Source organism: Nuphar pumila, chromosome 11 (assembly GCF_984573655.1).
Source record: "Nuphar pumila chromosome 11, dmNupPumi1.hap1.1, whole genome shotgun sequence".
Taxonomy (NCBI): domain Eukaryota; kingdom Viridiplantae; phylum Streptophyta; class Magnoliopsida; order Nymphaeales; family Nymphaeaceae; genus Nuphar; species Nuphar pumila.
In genome coordinates this window covers 96,134,108-96,157,128 of record NC_143259.1, presented here as the reverse complement: position 1 = coordinate 96,157,128, position 23,021 = coordinate 96,134,108, and the positions used below count along the sequence as shown (strand labels likewise).

The 23,021-nt window shown below is 40.5% G+C and overlaps 1 protein-coding gene across 2 annotated transcripts in view; it reads left to right on the top strand.

The window, feature by feature from the left end:
- Positions 1 to 23,021, top strand: part of NOV (Histidine kinase-, DNA gyrase B-, and HSP90-like ATPase family protein) — a 71,563-nt gene that overhangs the window by 4,276 nt on the left and 44,266 nt on the right. The window contains exon 2 of one of the 2 annotated variants that reach the window (XM_089981629.1): positions 7,838 to 8,175. The exons of the other annotated variant lie outside the window; for it this stretch is intronic. Coding sequence (XP_089837755.1) covers positions 7,838 to 8,175 — 338 coding nt within the window. The remainder of the gene's footprint in view (positions 1 to 7,837; positions 8,176 to 23,021) is intronic. 2 annotated transcript variants of the gene reach the window in all.

Below are 23,021 nucleotides of genomic sequence, written 5' to 3'. Positions count from 1 at the left end.
CCTGTCATTAGGACCTCACTGATGCAAGTTGTTTTCATCAAATTGGACCCTGTGTATGTGATCTACATCATCCATTTAGTGAAGATCGACATTTGAATAGACAGAATCCGACTTATGTGCAACACTTTTTTGCTGATTCAAAAATCAATAACCATTAATAAAAACATGGTTTTTTTGTTAAAGAACACTGTCAAAATAAATTGAAAATCATGTTTTTTTTTGTTAAAGAACACTATCAAAAGATTGATTTCTATTAAATCAATCGTGCTGAACCCATCGATAGGGCCAGATTGATCAAAATAACTTAGTACCAATGAGATCCCAGAGGGAGTTATGACCACAAAGGATGATATAGGGATGAGTGGAGCTAGGTTCCCCATAAACGTAGGTTACACGGTTTCACAAAGAACAAATGACAAAAGAAGAAGCTGGGGAAAAACACACAGATCTTACCTGTCACCGGAATGCGCAGAGGTCGCCGGAATGGACGCCGGTGGCGGTGAGTCGCTGGCCGATGGCGAGTTGTGGCCAGCGGCGAGTGGTGGCCGGCGGGTCGCCGATGGCTTCTCAGCAGAGGAAAGAAGAAGGTGGAAGAGTGGTGGCCGGCGGGTCGCCGAAGGCTTCTCAGCAAAGGAAAGAAGAAGGTGGAAGAGTGGTGGCCGGCGGCGAGTGGTGGCCGGCGGCGAGCGGTGGCCGGCGATGAGCAGTGGCGGGGGACGAGAGGGGACGGAGTGGAGAGAGAAGGGGCGAGGGCTTTCCCTCGCCCTGAAGCGTCTGTCTTTTTTAAAGACAGGCTCTCGATCTTTCGAGAATACGGGCCCGGATCCGGGTCGATCTCGGGTCCGGGCCATCCGATTTCTTAATGCGCGCCTCAGTTTGAGGCGCGCCTCGTCTCAAGGCGTACGCCTCAAGGCACATGAGGCGTACGCCTTGAGGCTGTTGCGCTTTTTAAGTGCGCCTCAAGGCGAAAAGGGCCTCGCCTCGAGGCGAGGCGCGCTTTTTGCGCCTTGAGGCGCGTTTTTAACAACACTGCTTTCTATTTAGAAAACTATGGTAAATGCTTTTGCAGCTATGTCACCTCTGTATGTGTGCGGGTACAAGTATGGGTATGGAGGGTAGCACGGTACAAGTATGGGTATGGAGGGTAGCACGACAATTCCAAAAAATGTGGGTATGGGGACACAACTATATATAGATATATATTAAATATCACATAAATACACAATAAATTCAAAATAAACTGAATTTAATCTAAATATATATGCTATATCTAAAATATATATTATATACTAAAAATATTAAGTTATAAATTGAAAATATAATTATAAATTATAAATTATATACAAACTTGTTTGTACGGAGAGTAAAATGGCGTATCCGGGTGTCGATGCTTGTCGACATGGGTACGGAGGGCAAAATGGAGTGTCCGGGTACCATATTTTTGTAGGTTATGATTATCAAAGAACACCTGTGACTTTGCATGGGCCCAACGAAAACAGGTCCTAAGTTCCTAACTAATGCACTCTTCATATATATATATATACATGTATGTCTACACCCACCCACCTACGTAGGTTTTACAAGCTATTGATGTTATTATTACTCCCAAAAACAAAAATCAAAGTTATTTATATTATTTACTTAGATGATTAGACCTCTAGATCTGTTTGTGATGGTTTCTTTAATAAGAAACACACTTTGTGTCACAGGCCTATTTCCTTCAATGGGCCAGTGCGGCGCGACAGTCCTTCCCCACTGCCGCAAGCCTACTTGTCAGCTCGCTTGCCGATCGCAGAAGCTTGTAATCAGAGTGCAAAAGAGCAAGAGAGAATAGAGGGAGAGAAATTGCAATCACAAGAAGCAATCACAACGAGGGTGAACAAAAGAAAGCTCAACACATTTACTTCATTCACAATTTTGCCCGCAGGCTATTACAGTTAAAGTATACGGGCTGCCCCTTCGGGGTATTGATTCACCTGAACCGGGCAGATTACATCAGACTCAACAAAAGCAAAACAGACTCTAAGCGCAACTATACAATGTAAGTCGCAAGGGAACATGCTCCCCCCTTTAAATCATGCACCGTCCTCGACGCCATCTGTTTCGTGGTAAGCTCTGACTTCAGTCGGGTAGCGTCTGTTCATTCGGAATGCAGACTCCCACGTTGGTTCCGCTGTTTCTTCTCACTGCACCAAGTATTTCTTCGCCTCCCCCAAATAGTTGACTTTGTGGCGAAGGATCTGATTGAGGCACTTTTCGGCTCGTTGTGCTGCCGGGGCCCTTTGCATAATGGGAGCGTGCCATGGCACACTGCGTTCCGGGTCTCCATCATCCGGATAAAACTGTTTGAGGTTGCACACGTGAAACACCGGGTGTACCTTTAAGTTTTGGGGCAACTCCAGCTTGTATGCCAGCTTGCCTACCTTCTTTGTGATGGTGAAGGGTCCTTCATACTTTCTGAGCAGTCTATGGTGTCGCCCGTGGAAGATGCCTGTACGACCAGGATATAGCTTCAACACTTGGTCCCCTAACTTGGAACCCCGCGGGCTGACGATGCTTGTCCGCCCACTTATTCATTCTCTTTGCCGCCTTGTGTAAGAATGCCTTCACCAACTCATTCTGCTCGTGCCAGTCGTGAACAAACTGATAGGTGAATGATGACCTTCCCTTTTCTTATGCGGCAAGAGTGTGCGGGGTCAGTGACTGCTGCCCCATAGCTATCTCAAACGGGCTGTAGCCTGAAGACTCGCTATTCTGCAGATTGTAACAAAACTGTGCCAGATTAAGGAGCTTCACTCAATTTTTCTGTTTGACACTAACAAAGTGCCTAAGGTACTGCTCAAGTATCCCGTTGATATGCTCTATTTGCCCATCTGTCTGCGGATGAAAACTTGTTGAAAATAGCAAATCAGAGCCAAGTAGCCGAAATACTTCACGCCAGAACTTGCCCGTGAAGCGAGCATCGCGATCACTCACAATACTCTTTTGTATGCCACAGTGCTTCACCACATGTTTTACGAACAACTCTACAGTTTTCTCTACAGGGCACTCATTGGAAGCTGGGATGAAGGTGACATACTTTGAGAAACGATCCACCATAATCAAAATAGAACTGAGGCCCTCTACCTTTGGCAGACTAACAATAAAGTCCATGGAGATGCTATCCCAAGGACGTTCTGGAATTGGTAGAGGCTCAAGGAGACCGACAGTCTTCTGGTTTGTCCCCTTATCTTGCTGGCAGATGAGACATGTCCGCACATACCCCTCAACGTCGTCTCTCATCTGCGACCAATAGTAGCTGCGATCAAGGAGTGCTAAGGTCCGCTCCTGACCAGGATGGCCGACCCATAGTGTATCATGACACTCCTTAAGTAGTTCTCGACGAAGGCTTCCCCACTGCGGCACAAAGATGCGTCCCCCTTTTGTCACGAGTAGGTCATCCTGTAGCCAAAATCGCTGAGTCTTCTCTGCCTGCGCCAGAGAAACAAGGTGTTGTGCGGTCGGATCCTGCTGCGTACCTTTGCGGATGCGGCTCAGCAATGCGCCCTCTAAGTGCACTTCAGAAGGCTCCGCGCGCGCAACTGCCAGTTCAGCCCTACGGCTCAGGGCATCCGCCACAACATTGGTCTTTCCAACCTTGTACTCCAAGGCAAAGTCGAACAAAGCCAAAAACATCTGCCATCGAGCTTGTTTAGGCGTTAACTTCTTCTGCGTCTGAAAATAGCCCGTGGCCATATTATCCGTCTTGACGACGAACTCAGCACCCAAAAGGTAGTGCCGCCAGGCCCTGAGACAATACACAATGACGGTCATCTCACGTTCATGCACTGTGTAACGCCTCTCTGCATCTTTTAGTTTGCGACTCTCATATGCGATCGGATGACTATCTTGCATAATAACTCCGCCAATGACAAAGTCTGAGGCATCCATATGGACTTCAAAGGGTCTCGAATGATCAGACAGTCGCAACACTACCTCCCTCACTAAGGCTTTCTTCAAGCCATCGAAGGCATCTTGGCACGCTCCTGTCCAGAGCCATACTCGATTCTTCTTTAACAAATCTGTAAGGGGCGCAACAATAAGGGAATAACCTTCGATGAAACGCCGATAATAGTTTGCCAAACCGAGGAATGACCGCAATTTTGGCACTTTGCTTGGTGGAGCCCATTCCTGGATGACCCTTATCTTCTGCCCATCCATACGCAGCACACCACGCCCCACAACGTGGCCAAGGAAGCTGATTTCCTCCTGCCCGAAGAGACACTTTTCTCGTTTGACACAGAGGTCATTCTCCTTCAACACCTGAAACACTGTTTGCAAGTGCTCGACATGTTGCTGCTCTAGATCACGATATCATCTAGGTAGACTACCACAAACTTGTCTAAGTTAGGGTAGAAGATCCGGTTAATTAAAGTCGTGAACGTGGTTGAAGCATTTGTCAACCCGAATGGCATTACTAAAAATTCGTAAGCACCATAGCGGGTGATGCAAGTTGTCTTCGGCTCATCACTTTCAGCAATCCTCACCTGCCAGTAACCCGATCACAGATCTAGCTTGGAAAAGATACAGGCACTGCCTAGCTGATCGAACAAGTCCACTATCAATGACAATATGTACTTGTTCTTCACCGTGACCTTGTTCAAAGCACGGTAATCCACATATAATCGTTTGGAGCCATCATGTTTCATCTGAAAAAGGACTGGGTCCCCAAATGGGGCTTTTGATGAACGAACAATGCCTGCGTCCAACATCTCGTCTAGCTGCCTTCGCAGCTCCTTCAGCTCAGCTGACCCCATACGATATGGAACCATTGCGGGAGGCTTCGCTCTCGGGGTCAACTCAATCTTGTGGTCGACCTCACGTCTTGGTGGAAGACGCTTCGGCAATTCCGGAGGCATCACCCCCCGAAACTCCTCTAATAGTGGGGCTAGGGCCGGTGACACTGCTGCTTTTACCTTCTCTTCTTTTGTGCGCACTGCAACTAAGAATGTATGTTCCCCATGCTTGACACTCTTCTTCAGCTGCATTGCCGATAATATCGAAGACTTGCCTTTCTGCGTAAGACACTGCACTGTGTGGGACAAGTCTGACCCCATGATCGTCAACGTGTTAAACTTTGGCAGCATCATAGCATTCTGGCTTCGTAGAAACTCCATACCGAAATCACCTTGAAATCGTCCAAGGGCACTACAGAGAAGTTGGCTTTCCCGACCCAACTCCCCACTTGAGTAGCTACATCTCTTGCTTCGCCAAGGATGGGCTTGGCCTCAGAGTTTACCGTCTTGATGGTCCTTTGCTTTGACCCAGGCTTCAAGCCCAACCGTTCTGCCTCTTCCCATGAGACAAAGTTGTGTGTGGCCTCGGAGTCTATCATTGCTGAAGTAGACTTTCTATTCATAATGACTTCCAAGTACATAAGTTCCTTACTGACCTGCATGTTCTTACCTGCGCAACTTCTAGCCGCGTTAATAGATCGCATGGCCCCCATCCTTGGTTGCATCGCTTCAGTGTCACTGCATTCAATATCGCTGCATTCTTCCTGTATAGCATTGACTTGCCTGTCGTCCTTTATGAGGCGCTTTGGGCACTGCCTGACGATATGTCTATCGTCACAGAACCAGCATGTCACAACCGCACCCTTGTTGTTGTTGTTATGCTTTGTGAAGTTCTGTTTCTTTTTGGATTGATGACGTGTCGACGCCTCACCTTTATCATTGCGCTGCTCATCCTTCTTGCCTCCGTGGTCAGGCTTCTTCCCAACTTTGGTTGATGGAGTGAAAGGCTTGCGTTGAGTGTCAATTAAGCGCTCGGCCGCCACATATGCATCTTCCAAAATACGGGGGTTGCTCATTTCCACTTCAGACTGTGCCCATGGCTGAAGTCCCACAATGAACCAGTTGAACATATCGTCTTCTAGCATGTTAGGTATCTCCATCATAAGCTTCTGGAATGTTCTAACATAGTCTTGCAACGAACCAAAGTGTTTGAGTTCACGAACCATTCGGTACGCCTGCCTCTGTGCATTTCTTGGCATGAAATAGTTGCGCAACTCCATTTTGAAATCGTCAAAGGTGTCTATCACACATTGACCCCTCTTCATGTCGCTGCGCTTCTGCCTCCACCAAGCGATAACATCTCCATCAAGTAAGGCCGTTGCAGCCTTAATCCTCAGATCTTCAAGGGTCACATTCTAGATATCCAAGTAGTCTTCTACTTGGAACAAGAGGTTCTCAATGGCCTTGCTGTCACGAGAACCATTGAATTTCGCTGGTCTTGACACATCAATCCTTGATGGCCTCTTACCATTTCCGCCATTTAGGGTCACCGTCCGCTGCAACGTACGGTTCTTCAACTGAAGATCCCCTACTTCAGTCTGCAAGTCGGTCACTGTAGTCGTCAACGAAGTGACCTGCCCCATTAATAAGTTTACCTGTTCTTGCAGGCTTGCCACCACATCATTCAATCCACTGAATGATTCACATGCGCGTGAAATCGCTTCCTCATGCGAAGTCACATCTTCCACCAGCTTGTTAACAGTTGTAGCCAACTCTTCTTGGCCTCGAGGTAAACCCATCTCCTCAGCTTCGACAACTGCCTTGCCTTTGGTGTTGCGCAAGTTTTGATAAGGCGTCACGATGTCTTGCTCACAAATCACAACCCGTCGGCGTGTCTGTCGACATCGACTACGGAGTCCCTTCCCCAGCACGAGAACGGGCTCTGGTACCACTTGTCACGGACCTATTTCCTTCAATGGCCCAGCGCGGCGCGACGATCCTTCCCCACCGCTGCAAGCCTACTTGTCAGCTCGCTTACCGATCGCGAAAGCTTGTAATCAGAGTGCAAGAGAGCAAGAGAGAATAGAGGGAGAAAAATTGCAATCACAAGAAGCAATCACAGCGAGGGTGAACAAAAGAAAGCTCAACACATTTACTTCGTTTACAATTTTGCCCGCCCCTTCGGGGTATTGATTCACCTGAACCGGGCAGCTTACATCAGACTCAACAAAAGCAAAACAGACTCTAAGCGCAACTGTACAATGTAAGTCGCAAGGGAACACTTTGAATCTAATGATTTAGTCATAGAAGAAATTTGGTGCATTGTGGACCTGTGGTGCTTAATTTTGAGGATCTTTTTGGAAATCTGCAAGCATCATTGTCTTCTAATTTAATACCTGTTCACTAAAAGAGCTGTGGAAATCATACATGTATGGTTAAATTCACAAAAAAAAAACTCAGTGCAAATATTAGAATATTAATGGGCTAGTGGATTGTGTGGTCCTATATAATGCCAAAGATAAGCTCACGTGTATATAAATCTCATATTTATTATGTGTATGTTTATATGTATGTACTTTTGTATGCTATACACACGCACACACCTGCCCGCCTCTTTCAATTTCTTTGATATATGACTAACTAATACATAACTGTACATGGACATTATATATATGCATGTGTGTGTATGTTCATACCTGCGTGTATGTCCCTTTCCACATTTTCTTTTTGACTAGCTAATACCCTGGTTGTTTTATGTTCACAGGTGCATGTTTATGCATCAATTTAATGATGCATATACATGCATTTGTGCATGTGTGTAATATGCATTATGTATTAGTTACTAATCTACCAAAAAAGGGTAAGCATATTTTCATGCATCCACACATACCTGTCTGGCCTCTTTGCTATGTTATTCCACAATTCAGAATTATAATGGATCTGCTAGTCTCTTATAGATTTTGTTGGCTAGTCATATTCCATTGTTTTCCCCGATATATTAGTTTTCTGTGTGATTATGTTTTGGTAGTTTTCATAGTTCGTGCATGTTTTATTGAATGTAGGTCAATGCATTTATACATTGCTTTGTTGCTGTGAGGAGAATCGTTAGCTTATATGATTTGGAAGTTGCAATTTGCAAGAGTGAAGGTGTGGAGAAATTTGAAGAACTTGAGATGGGTTCTCTGCTGCACCAACCACTTATTGAACATTACTTTTCAGTGCCTTCAGATACAAAAGAAGCTTTCAAGATTTCAAGTGATGAGATAGTTTGTTACCTTTCAGATTTTTTAGTTACATGTAAAGAAAAAGATATCGATGTTGATAATTTTTTGGAATTCTTGACGGAGAAATTATCTGTTAATATACCAGAAAAGCTCTGTATACGCATTCATGGTTTAGGGTATGTGTTCCCTCTCTTGTGTGCTTTCTAAGCTTTTAATTATGAAAATAATCACTTTTAGTCATTTATGTTCCTAGCAAATCTTTCAAATGATTCTAGAAAGATATTGCATGAATTGGATAAAAGTACTCACCTAAAATATGTCAAATATTTGAGTTGACTTTTAATAACTTTAGGCTTGCATCTGGATATTGGTTTATACATTTTTAGCATACTTCCTCCAAATTTACTATCTACCTTTCTTCATATTGCACATTACTTATCACATGGCTTGTGTCAGAGAATTTTAGGAACTCTTTTTAGTGGATTTAATTTCAATTTGATTTGTGAACTTGGTCATTAAATTTTGGAAGTTTCAGATTGTCTTGACTCTTAAGATTATTCATCACAGCTTGACCAATGTTTAGGTCTCTCTCTCTCTCTCTCAAATTGTATAGGACACTAATGCATGCATTATGTAAATAGCATTATGGAATATACAAACATTATAGTAAACAATGCATCATCATGGAATCCATAATCTATCAGGTTGGGTTCGATTTCCCCTGTGCAATATGTGCATAGTGTAAATTATGTACAAGGATGTAGGTCAATAGCGGCGACATATCTCGCCTCTATTGACCTATTTCTCGCCGCTATAGACCTGTATCAACAAAAATTCTTGCCGATAAGTCGCCGAAAAGAATGGGCCTTTGTTGAGTAATAACGACAACATTTATTGCTCGCCATTAAAGGGTAAGCCAGCACTAACGAAGAATCTCGCCGGAATTGGGAATACCAATAACGACATGACAATCTTTAACGGTGAGATACTCTCACCTTTATAGCCTATAACGACAAGATTCATAGCTCACTATTATAGGCTATAAGGCGAATTAACTCGCCGTTATAGGCTATAACGGGGCGAATTAACTTGTTATAGGCTATAACGTGGTGAATTTACTTGCCGTTATAGGCTGGCGAAATAAGAATCTCACATATAACAACAAGACAGAGATCTCACCGTTATACGCTATAAACCTGCAAGCAAAAAAAAATTAGTTTCATTTTTTTTTACATTCAACCAAAACAAGTAAACAAAGAGAGTTTAGAAACACACTTCAAATACAAACCCGCTACACCCCCTACATCCTTTCCAAGCCTGCAACAAACATATACATTTCTAATATTTACATAAACAAGTAAACAAACAGAGTTTACAAATTGTATTCTCTTCCTGTCTGCAACAAAAACACTTCAAATACAAACCCCCTACACCATCTCCAAGCTTGCAACAAACATATACACTTCTAATATTCATATAAACAAGTAAACAAAGAGTTTATAAATTGTATCATCTTCAAGCCTCCAATAAACACACTTCAAATACAAACCTGATGGGCTCTCGCATCCTCCAAGCCTGTAACAAACATATACACTTCTAATATTCACATAAACAAATAAACAAAGAGAGTTTAAAAATTGTATCCTCTAAACCTGCAAAAAACACACTTCAAATACAAACTCTCTACATCCTCTCTAAGCTTGTAACAACCATATACACTTCTAATATTCACATAAACAAGGTGTGAGTTACATACAAAGGTGTCTTCTGCTTTGCTACAAATAGGGGTGTCAACGCGTCGGGTTTGGTTCAGACCCAAGTGGAACCAGACTTGAACCAAAATTTCAGGTAGCGTTGTGTCCAAACTAGTGTCTAATTGGATCCACTATAAGAAAAACCATACTCGAACCCGATGGTAAAACCATACTTTTTATCATTTTTACATTGAAAAATTGCGGGTCTTAATCGAAACTCGGATCAGGTTCGGGTCTGGTATAAAATTTCACAAACTATTTCTGGGTCCATTTATTAATCGAATCTTCGAGTTCAGACCCGAGTCTTAATCGGGTCTTTTTATTTATCACCATACTCAGACCCTATATGGTTTAGTTCGAGTCAGGTTCGGATAAACCAGGCCCATTGATACCCCTAGCTACAAATGAATGTCTCGAGATCTGAATGAGTGTGCGTCTCTTCGTAGAATGCACTCGTCATCAGTTCCTGCCTATCTATTTCGGTTTGCAAACAACAAATTAAGAATTTATTAGATCAACACTATACCATATGAAAAAAATAAACCTATGGAATATGAAATTGAAAAAGGTGAATAGTGTTTCAGGTCTGGATCCTGTACCAGACTCGAATTCACTATTCACCTGCCCAGACTCGAGTTCATTCCTGTGTAAGTGTATAAGCTTGTTTTATATTTGTATTCGGGTTTGGATATTACACCAAACCCGACCCGACCCACTGTGTATACTTAAGTATATTAATACCAACATTAGGTCACGATTTCTTAGGTGAAATCGTGACAGCCGCAGTCGATATTTGCATTCACCTTTTCGTCTCTCTCTCTCTTTCTCCATTTTTTCTGTTTTCTCTCTCTTAATGCAGGTACAGATGAAAATCTAACATGGTATCAGAGCGTAGATCCATCTAGAGGCAAAAAGAAGGTTCTGGCTCATGACAAAGATCAGAAATTTTGAGGTTTTCGCTTCTCTTCCTCTTTCTGTTTTCCTTCGTCTCCTCTTTTTCTGTCTGTTCCTCTTTCTGAAACTCCCTGTGTACTCATACCTCACGTGAGTTCTCCCTTTGTGAATCTGTGATTCACGTGAACCCTATTCACGTGAATCCAGATCGTTGATGGACAACAACATTTCACGTGAACTGGTTCACGTGAGGCATCAAGTTTCTCCCAGCCATTAAACTCGTGAATTGATTCACGTGAGTCATTAAATTTATCCCTATTGATTATTTGATTCCATTTTATTCTACCTTCTCCAAAGTTTATCTCTGTATATTCGGATGCTATAATGTTTCTCTTGATTCCTTGTATCTGCTGTGCAGTATAATCCCTCATTCTTTACTGTACCAGCAAAAAAAAAACAAAAAGGAAAAAGGGATACTTAACGTGTGATTTTTTTTTTGAGTAAGTCTTCTTCTAAAAGTTCAAGTTCCTTCATTCTTTGAATTTAACAGTCTGTGAGCCTCTGACAGCCGCCGAAAAAAAAGGTGTTGAACGAGGGTTGAACATTTCTGTTGATTCTTATTCTCTATGGATCCCTATCAATCTCAATCAAATCTTTCTTCAAGTTTTCTCAAGCAGCTTGTTTCGTAGAAGTTGAATACCTCAAATTTCTTGATCTGGAAAAGGCAAATTATTCCTTTCATAAGGAGTCAAGGTCTCTTAGGCCACCTGGATGGAACCACTCCAGTTCCACCAAAATTTATTCCGAGAGAAGAAAAAGATAATAAAGGGGCGAGTTCAATCGTGTATATCAAGAATGCTGAGTTTCTCAATTGGGAAAGAAAAGACCAATCAGTTGTTGCATACATCACATCAACCCTATCTCAAGAGATCCTTCTTGCCATTCCTGACAATTGTACAACTCTACAACTCTGGGAACGACTGGTTCAGACGTATTCGCAGGTTTCTCAAGCAAGAGTAGTTTTTCTAAAAAGGGAATTTCAATTGTTAAGAAAAGATTCCATGACCATCATGGAATATTTGAACAAGATAAAGGTCATCACAAATCAGCTTGCAGTTATAGGGTGTGCCGTTAGTGACAATGATATGGTCAAACAAATCCTGAGTGGATTGGGATCTGACTACAATATGATAGTCACTTCACTATTGTGCCTCCCTGTTCTTCCTACCTTTGATGAGCTACGAGCCAAATTGATCCAGTATGAAATGACTCTGAAGGGATTCTCTGAAGAAACTCATAATCATCCAAATTCACAAGAAGTTTTTGCTACAGGAGTGACTTATGGTAGAGGACGGGGACGAGGAGGACAAGGGCGAAGTGGACGCAGAGGGCGTGGTTTACTTCCCACTCCAAACATGTTTACTCATGCGCAGGGAACAAGATCCATCCCTACTTGCTTTCTTTGTAACAAAAAGGGGCACATCAAGGCGAATTGTTGGCATAATCCAGAGAATAAAGGAAAGAGTCCACAGATAGAAACCAAGAGAAAGTTCACAAATACCAGAGACAGTGGAGAGATTAAAGATTTGCTGATATCTGCCTTGTCAGAGTTAAAGTTGAAGCAGAGTGATGAAGGCACTTGGTTTGTTGATTCCGGGGCAGCGACTCATGTGACAGGCGATGCAGGTAAAATTTCTAATCCTATCTCTTATTTTGGAAAAAGTAAGATTGTCACTGGAGATGGATCCCACCATCCTGTTTCACATGTTGGAAAGACTGTCATTCCCATGTCACATTCCACTCTTACTCTTTCTGACGTTCTTCATGCTCCAGACATTAAGAAAAATATTGTCTTTGTCTCCAAACTTATTGATGATAATAATGCTTCAGTTGAATTCACTCCCTTCTCTGTGCAGGTCAAGGACCTACGCACGAGGGAAACATTCGCTGAAGGAAAGAGACGAGGCAACATGTATGTCTTTGAAGAAGCTCCATGTCATGATGTTCGCTCTTCTCACCTGATTTCGAAGCTTCCATTTGAGTCGTGTTCATCCTCTTCTGCTAGTGTTTTTAGTATCTCTGAATGTAATAAGTCATTCTTATGGCATAGTAGGTTAGGACATTGTGGGAGTCATTTTATTGAGAAACTTGTTTCTAATAATCTCATTCCAAAAGAAAGCCTTAGTGGGGATGAGAGCAATCATAAATGTTTCAGTTGTCTTTTATGCAAGAGTCATGTATTGCCTTTCCATTCCATTAATAAGAGAGCTTCAAAACCTTTTGAGATTATTTGTTCTGATGTGTGGGGACCCGCCCCAATTGTCTCTGGGTCCGGAAGCAGATATTATCTAATCTTTGTTGATAGTTATTCTCGATACACTTTCATAAAAAATAAGTCAGAAGTCTTCTCTTTGTTTCAAAGTTTTCTTTCTTTGGTCAAAAACCAATTTTCTGAGTCCATTCAGTTTTTCCAATGTGATGGAGGTGGGGAATTTTCATCCCGTGATTTTATTTCTTTTCTTCGAGATAACGGAATAGGAAGAAGGGTGTCCTGCCCATGGTTGCCAGTTGAGGAAGCGGGAGCGGGAAGCGATACGGGAAGCGGGAGCGGGAAGCGAGGCACTTTCAAAATTTTAGGAAGCGGGGAAGCGTGGGACCACTTAGGAGCGATTCGGGAAGCGTCTCGGAAGCGACCTAGGAAGCGTCTCGGAAGCGACCCAGGAAGCGTCTCGGAAGCGAGGGGGAAGCGAAAAAAATAAAAATAAAAAATACAAAAAATTTGAAAAAACAGGGGAAGCGAGGGGGAAGCGTGGGGGAAGCGTGGGGGAAGCGTGGGGGAAGCGTGGGGGAAGCGTTGGGGAAGCGTGGGGGAAGCGCGCTTCCCATTAAAGGGAAGCGCGTCCCCCATTAAAGGGAAACGCGTCCCCCATTAAAGGGAAGCGCGCTTCCCAAAAAAGGGGGACGCTTCCCCCCACGCTTCGGGGAAGCGCGCTTCCCCTTTTAGCTAGGCGCTTCCGGTAACTCTGGTCCTGCCCTCACACTCCTCAACAAAATGGGATTGCTGAACGAAAACATAGACATATCGTTGAAAGTGCCATGAGTATGCTTCATGACATCAATCTTCCCATCAACCTATGAATAGAAGCTTTTCATTCTGCCGTGCATGTGATAAATAGATTGCCGATGGTCGTTCTGGAAAATAAGTCTCCTTATCACTGCCTCTTTGGAGCTCATCCTAGTTATCATGATCTGCGTGTTTTCGGATGTGTTTGCTATGTGCATATTGACCGGTCCCTGAGAAACAAGTTTCAAGACAAGGCCCAGAAGTGTAGGTTTGTGGGATACGCAGATGACTACAAAGGATATAGGTGTTATGATCCCACCAACAAACATATCAGAATCTCAAGAAATGTTGTCTTTGATGAACAAAATTTTGATGACAAAGCTGATGCAACGAATATATCAACTGAAGTTTACTACCCTTGGTTGAGTTCAGAACTTTTTGCTAGTTTCAGTGAAGCATGTTCATCAGATTGCGTGCAACAAGAAGAAGAAATGTCTGAAAACACTGAGACGTCGGGGCCACAAAATTCAGAAAAAATACCGGGCAGATACAAAGGCATTGTCTATTCTAGACAAAGACCGATAACATCAAACCATTCAGATCATGTCTCAGTCAGCAATTTGACTCCTCCTCACACTCTTGAGGTCAGAAAATCGAGCCGCATACGACATCCCATTGACAGGTGGGTTAGCTATAACAACTTCTCTTTGGATCTTCGACTGTTCTTAACTGCTCTCAATAAGGAAGATGAGCCCACTATGTACTACTAGGCAACCACTTCTACCAAGTGGGTAGAAGCCATGAATGATGAAATGCAAGCTTTGCATGAATGTGGAACTTGGGAAGTTGTTCCCAGACCGCCTGACAAAAATGTTGTCGGATGTAAATGGGTCTACAAGATAAAGTACAAGCCAGATGGAACCATTGAACTATACAAGGCAAGGCTCGTAGCAAAAGGATTTACTCAAGAAGCAGGGCAAGACTATGATGAGACTTTTAGTCCGGTTGTAAGAATGGGAACAATTCGGATTGTTATCTCTCTGGCTGTTGAACATGGGTCGAAGTTGAGTCAGCTTGATGTAAAGAATGCTTTATTGCATGGGGACTTGAAGGAGGAAGTGTATATGGAGCAACCCCCTGGATATCAAGAATAAAATTGTAAAACCCATGTGTGCAGGTTAAAGAGAGCTATCTATGGTCTGAAGCAAGCATTTCGGCCTTGGTTTGATAGCTTCTCACTAGAGATTCATAAACATGGATTTTCACGTTCCATGCTGGATCACTCATTGTTCATTTTCAGAAGTCAGACTGTGACCACTCTGTTATTAATTTATGTCGATGATATTGTTATCACAGGAAACTCTGCAGTCCACATCCAAGAAGTAAAAGACTTACTAGGTCAGAGGTTCAAAATGAAAGATCTTGGAGCTCTAGGCTATTTTCTTGGTGTAGAAGTTGATAATCAGACTCATAGCTTGACACTCACTCAGCACAAGTACACCGTGGATGTTCTCCGCAAGGCAGGCAGGCAAGACTGCAAACCTCTGGGAACTCCGAGTGTGCTTCATAAAAAACTTAGCGTCCATGATGAAGATCTGTGTGATGATCCCACCAGGTATCGAAGCATAATAAGAATGTTACAGTACCTCACATTCACTAGACCTGATATTGTTTATTCAGTCAATCAAGTGTCTCAATTTATGCATGCGCCACGTACTGGACATATGGAAGCTGTCAAGAGGATCCTTAGATATCTGAAAGGGACTATTGGGGATGGACTGACATACTCACCACAACCATATGGCAAAGATGAGCATAGACTCACTGTATATCGTGATGCAGATTGGGCATGAGATCCTGATGAACGAAGATCTACATCAGGATATTGCGTCTTCATTGGAAGAAGTTTAGTCTCTTGGAGCAGTAGAAAACAAAAGGCTATCGCTAGATCAAGTACTGAGGCTCAGTATAGATCTATGGCTGCTGCTACTGCCGAAGTCACATGGATCAGACATCTACTGACTGAAGTAGGAGAAAAGATCTCCCACACTATCTTGCTATGTGACAATCAAAATGCTATAAACATGTCATTCAATCCAGTACATCACAGTCGTGCTAAGCACATTGAGATTGACCAACACTTCGTGAGACAGAAAGTCGAAGAAAAAGAGATTGAGCCTGAGTTCGTCAATACTGAAAGACAAGTTGCGGACCTATTTATGAAAGGGTTAACAAAGGATCGTTTTTGGACGCTTAAAGGCAAGTTGTGCATGGTCCATAACCATGATCAACTTGAGGGGGGGGGTGAAAAAGGTGAATAGTGTTTCAGGTCTGGATCCTGTACCAAACCCGAATTCACTATTCACCTGCCCAGACTCGAGTTCATTCCTGTGTAAGTGTATAAGCTTGTTTTATATTTGTATCCGGGTTCGAATATTACACCAAACCCGACCCGACCCACTGTGTATACTTAAGTATATTAATACCAACATTAGGTCACGATTTCTTAGGTGAAATCGTGACAGCCGCAATCGATATTTGCATTCCCCTTCTCGTCTCTCTCTCTCTTTCTCCATTTTTTCTGTTTTCTCTCTCTCTTAATGCAGGTACAGATGAAAATCTAACAAAAACTTATCTTTTTTGATACCTTTGGAGGTACGAAGGCGATCCACTGGTATGTAGCATCGTCAGTTTTTGCTCTATTCGCCAAATTTTTCTTTGACGCACGTTGTTAACAAAAGGAAGATCAATTAGTAGATGAAAATCTAAAAAATTTGAACATTAGATATATATTTACTTATAAATATATATCTAATATTTACCTTCCAATAGTTTTCGGTGAAACACTTGGTATAACGACATCCTCAAATATTAACTATCAAAACCCTTTCAATCATCCTCTAAATCAACTTGGTGTAGCGGCATGGGATCTTCGGCGATGGTGTGGTGAAGTAATGAATCGATCTCTCCGCAATCGGCTTCTTGATACGCATCGTTGTCCTGTTCTTCGTTCCGTTCAGTTGAAGATGGTAGAATCTCGTACACATTTCTTAGTATTATCTTCTGTGCTATATGCATTTCACTATTTGTAGGCTCTCTAATTTAAAATACTTGCATAACTGGAGAGGCTAAAATAAAGAGATCCTTCTGGTATACTCGGTGAGACATGTTGACACATATAAAATATTTGTCCTTACATATGTGCTTATTATTAAACCAATCACATCTAAACATATACATCCAATTTCGTCCTACATATTTAAATTCGATAATATTTTTTTGAACACCGTAATAGTCTATATTAGGCTCTCCTACATTGCCTGCAGACGTAATCATTACCCCATTGTTCCCAGAATTAGGGTCTTGACCTTGAGACTGTGTATAAAGCCTGATTCCATTCACATCACAAGTTTGATAGGATTGTGATTTGTGCTCAGGTCCTCTTGCGAGACTTCGTAATTCTGGAGAAGCATTATCGTGATTCAGTAGAAACTAACTTGCGAAGTCTTGGTCATGTCGTATTGTAGCTTCCTGAACGTTGTTGCATAAGTCGTGGATTATCTGCTTGTGTTCTCTTAGATACAACTCAAATTTAACGCGGTTGTTCAACACATACCGATGAGCTCTTGAACATTTTAAATATGAAAGTACAATTGGTAATACGTCTCTGGATTTCACGCGAATGTCATGTGAGAATAAAGATAAACCAGGTGACCTTGCTGTGTTGTGCCTATCATCATGTCTAGTATCAATACCACTAAAATACATTGAGCAAAAGGTCGTACATTCTGTTGAAATATATACCTCAACAATAGAAGCTTCCGAACATGCTCTGTTCCTCATAGTTCGCTTTAATTTACTAAGGAATCTCTCTATCGGATGCATCCAACGATATTGTATTGGTCCAGCAAATTCGGCCTCACGTGGTAGATGAATGACTAGGTGCACTATGATGGTAAATAATGTAGGTGAAAATATTTTCTCCAAAGCGCATAAGATTATCGAAATATTTTTTTTCATCTGCGTTAAAACATCTTTTCTCAATGTCTTTGCACACAATAGTCTGAACATATCGCTCAAACGGATTAAAGGCATGCCGTCCACAAACTGCAATAAGAAGTAGGTGTTGGAAGAAGACGTGGCTATCATAACTCTTTATTCTAAAAAAATTAGCATCGTTTATGTTTACACATTGCCCAATGTTAGATGCATAGCCATAAAAAAACTTCATATCCTTCAACCAATCAAAAAACTCCTTATGCTTACTCGAAAAATGTGTAATATGCATATGGTTTATTCGATGTTGCATCACTTTTGTCTAAGTGCATGAGATGACATATCTTTCTGAGTCTTAAATCATTTCGTGCACTTTCGTTGTCCTTTGTTTTTTCCTTGACATCGAGTAGTGTATATAAGATATTATCACATATCTTCTTCTCAAAATGCATTATGTCTAAGTTGTGTCTTAGCTTCAGTGATGACTAATATGGTAGTCAAAAAAATATTTTTTTTGTCCAATTTAGATACTGTTGGTTGTCATCACGTTTTTTCCTTTTTTCACCTTCTGATACTTTTCTGAAATCAACAATAACGTTACTTAACTGTACCTTAAGTTCAGCTTCAAATAATTCATTTGGTGGCCCTGAAAATCATTAATAGTCCACACTACTGCTGCTCGTATATGAAATATCTCTTTAGTTGATGCGTCGTATATGCTAATGCCTTCATAACTCTTGCAAATATTTGATTAACAACTACAAGTAAACACCAATGTCATTTTCAGGCGCCTTTGGTCGATAGATGAGTAGAGAAAAATGAAAGGATCTTTCATACACATCCACAAATGCATATTATACGACAATAATACTATGAGTCACATGCGGTATAACTTACTCATATTTTCAAATGGATTGAAAATGTCGCTTGCCAAGCCGTGATGAACATTGCGAGGTTCCGTCGTGAACGATATATGTTTTATATCAAACTCCTTCTACACTACAGATTCTGATGGATGAATTAGTATGTTCTTATTGCTTGCACGTCAGGTCTTGTGCCACCTCGTATGTTTCTGTTGTCATGAACCAGTGCTGTAACCTCGACTTTACTGGAAAATATTATAACACCTTTTGATGAACCTTCTTTCCTTTGCCTTTGTGCGGTTTCCATCTTTAAGCATGTTACATTTTTTTTCATGTTCCTCCCATAAATCCCCACAATCATTCACGCATGTATCTATCTTCACGTAATTAAAGTTTGTGCTATTCACAAATTTATTTGCCTCGTAGTAAGAGTTTGACAATCCTTTCTACTCGGGCAACGCCTCTTTCAACAAATCAATCAACACGTCGAATGATCAATTACTCCAATTGTTCATTGTTTTGATATATGACAACTTGAGAATGAAAGTTAGTTTTGTTAACTTTATACAACTTAAATATAAATCACTATCGGCATCACCCATTAAGTCTTGAAAGGGAAGGGCAGTCTCGACATGGGCATCACATCCTACTAGCGGAAGCAACATGAGCACGTGACACATCAAGGAATCAATCAATTCCAGATGTATAAGGTTCAAAACTTCTGTCGTGAATGTGTATCCACGATTGATACATATTCATAGACGACCACCCCACTACATTTAACAAGAGAATCTTTGATCAATGATATGTCTATATTTATATATAAGTTCAATTTATATATATATAATCAGTTTCTATATGTAACATTATTATTCTAAGTAAAATCAAGCATTCATTATTCATGAATTCATATTTAATAATAATTAGAAAAAATACAAAAGAAAACCTAAAACCCTAATTAAACACTCATGTTATTTCCAAGAATCCAAATCAATACCCTAAATCCTAAAAAAAAATCACGCATTTATGCTAATTAAAAATCCCTTAATATTCTAATGAAAATCAAACATTCATTACATGCCTAATGATAATAAAAAAACACAATAAACCCTAATTCTTACAAACATAATAAATTATGCATTTATGATAATTGATAAAAAAAACCATTAATATTCTAGGTAAAATCAAGCATTCATTATTCATGAATTCATGTTTATTAGTAATTAGAAAAAATATAAAAGAAAACCTAAAACCCTAATCAAACACTCATGTTATTTCCAAGAATCCAAATCAATACCCTAAATCCTAAAAAAAAAATCACGCATTTATGCTAATTAAAAATCTCTTAATATTCTAATGAAAATCAAATATTCATTACATGCCTAATGATAATAAAAAAATTATAATAAACCCTAATTCCTACAAACATCATAAATTATGCATTTATGACAATTGATAAAAAACCCTTAATATTCTAAGTAAAATCAAGCATTCATTGTTCATGAATTTATGTTTAATAGTAATTAGAAAAAACACAAAAAACCCTAAAACCCTAATTAAACAATCATGTTATTTGCAATAATCCAAATCAATACCCTAAATCCTAAAAAAAATCATGCATTTATGCTAATTAAAAATCCCTTAATATTTTAATAAAAATCAAACATTCATTACATGCCTAATGATAATAAAAAAAAACACAATAAATCCTAATTCCTACACACATCATAAATTATACATTTATGGAATTGATAAAAAACATTAATATTCTAAGTAAAATCAAGCATTCATTAGTCATGAATTCATGTTTAATAGTAATTAGAAAAAACACAAAAAAAACCTAAAACCCTAATTAAACACTCATCTTATTTGTAAGAATCCAAATCAATACCCTAAATCCTAAAAAATAATCATTCTTTTATGCTAATTAGAAATCCCTTAATATTCTAATGTAAATCAAACATTCATTAGATGGCTAATGATAATAAAAAAACACAATAAATCCTAATTTCAACAAATATCATAAATTATGCATTCATAATAATTGATAAAAAATCATTAATATTCTAAGTAAAATCAAGTGTTCATTATTCTTGATTTCATGTTTATTAGTAATTAGAAAAAACACAAAAATAAAACCTAAAACCCTAATTAAACACTCATGTTATTTGCAATAATCCAAATCAATACCCTAAATCCTAAAAAAAATCATTCCTTTATGCTAATTAAAAATCCCTTAATATTCTAATGTAAAATCAAACATTCATTACATGCCTAGTGATAATGAAAAAAAAAACACCTAAAACCCTGGTTCCTACAAACATCATAAGTTATGCATTTATGATAATTGATAAAAAACCTTAATATTTTAAGTAAAATTAAGCATTCATTATTTATGAATTCATGTTTAATAGTAATTAGAAAAAATACAAAAAAATCCTAAAACCATAGCTCAACATTTATGTCATTAAAAAAAAAAAATCAAATTCTTAAATCCTAACAAACATCACTCATAAATATACTAATTAAAAAAACAAAACCCTAAAATTCTAACTAAAATCAAGCATAAAATCATGGAATCATCTTTAATGTTGATTGAAAAAGAAACACAAAAAATGCCTATAAACGGATTCCGGCGGGTGGAAGGTTAGAGAGAGAGAAATTTTGGCAAGGGAGAGAGAGAGCAGACCGGAGGGAGGGGCTGGACGGCGGCGGTCCGCTGAGTGGAGGATTGTAGAGAGAGAGAGAGAGAGAGAGAGAGAGAGAGAGGTGAGGGAAAGAGTTGACCGGAGGGAGGGGATGGCCGTCAATGGCTCCGTAGAGGGTGGCCGGAATCTGGCACCGGGTGGAGGCGGCCAGGTAATCTTGCCGTTATTTATGAACTTTATAACGATGACATAACTGTGACCGTTGGGATATCTAGCTCGCCGTTGTTGATAAGCTAATAACAATGAGATTCATGACCATAGTAGAGTAATAACGACAAGATATTTATGTACTTGTTGCTACCTATCAATTAGCGGGGACAAAAATCTCGCCGTTATTGCTTTATCAATAGCAGCGAGATTTTGTCTAGCTTGGAAAGAGTCACCGCTATTAACCTTCATCCTTGTAGTGACATAATATATGTTCACTACAATCCATACTATATCAACTCCAAAATTCAGAAGCTATTTCCTTTCTCATGGATTATTGGAAACTAGGTTCTCTATATCTTGGGAGGTTCCTTAATAGCAATTATACCCCGTAGATGTATGGATATTTTGTCCTGCATACTGATGTTCACAGGCTACTGAATGCATATTCTTGCCAGGATTCATTCTTGTCTCATGGATGTGTGAGGGAGGCATACGGGGAGGGATTGTTCTTTGCTCATTTCATCAGAATCCATCCCCTTTCTTTCAATCTAAAATTTACTCTTGCTAGTTTAATCCATATTTAATCCACTTGAACTTCACTGTAAGAAACTCATGCATGGCATGATGAACTTAGTAATAAATCACATCAATATATAATTTTGATCCCATAACCATTCACATATATATATATATATATATATATATATATATATATATATATATATAATTCTTTTGCTTGATGTGAATGTTGTGAACCTTAAAAATGAAACTAGGAAAGACGGCTATGTTCACACCATAAAAATGGAACCAGGAAAAATGGCTATGTTTCTGTTGCAAAATTAATGGCATGACATTGACTGAGATGATAGGCGTTCTTGTAGGGTAAAACATGGCGACAAATGTTTGTGATCCTAAAGAAAGATCAAGTATTACTAAAAAAAGAATTATACTTCTAAGATGTCACAGGGACTCGGCAAAAGGCCCCTCACAACCTCGTCGACGCGACGCGGGTGTCGGTGCTGCACCCGGTGCGGCCAACACGTCAGAGAGAGAGAGAGAGAGAGAGAGAGAGAGAGAGAGAGAGAGAGAGAGAGAGAGAGAGAGAGAGAGAGAGAGAGAGAGAGAGAGTTGCATGATGGGCCTGGGTCGGGTCCAACTGAAACCCAACTCGAACCCCAATTCTCTCTCTTGCTATTTTCCCCTATTTTCCTCTGTCTCCAGCCTAACTAGCGGGCGAATAAGAAGAACGAGGGGAGGAAAAGAGAAGCAATGAGATAGAGAGATAGAGAGAGTGGTACCTCCTCGTTCTTCTTCTTCGCATGGAGAGAGAGGGGCAACAACATCAATGACTCCTCGTTTTTCTTCACATCAAGATCGAGAGAGAGAGTGTAATGCTCCTCCGCTTTTGTGAAAAAAAACCAAAGGATGACCTGATGCGATGTTTCTCCGCGCTTCATTACTCCTCGGGGACAAAGTCCATGCGACGCTCACGCTCCTCCGGTAGCTCGAGGGAGATGCCGCGTTGGATGCACTTCATGAGGTGGGTGGAGAACCTCGCGATCTTGTTGCAGAGGCGTTTGGAGGGGATGATGG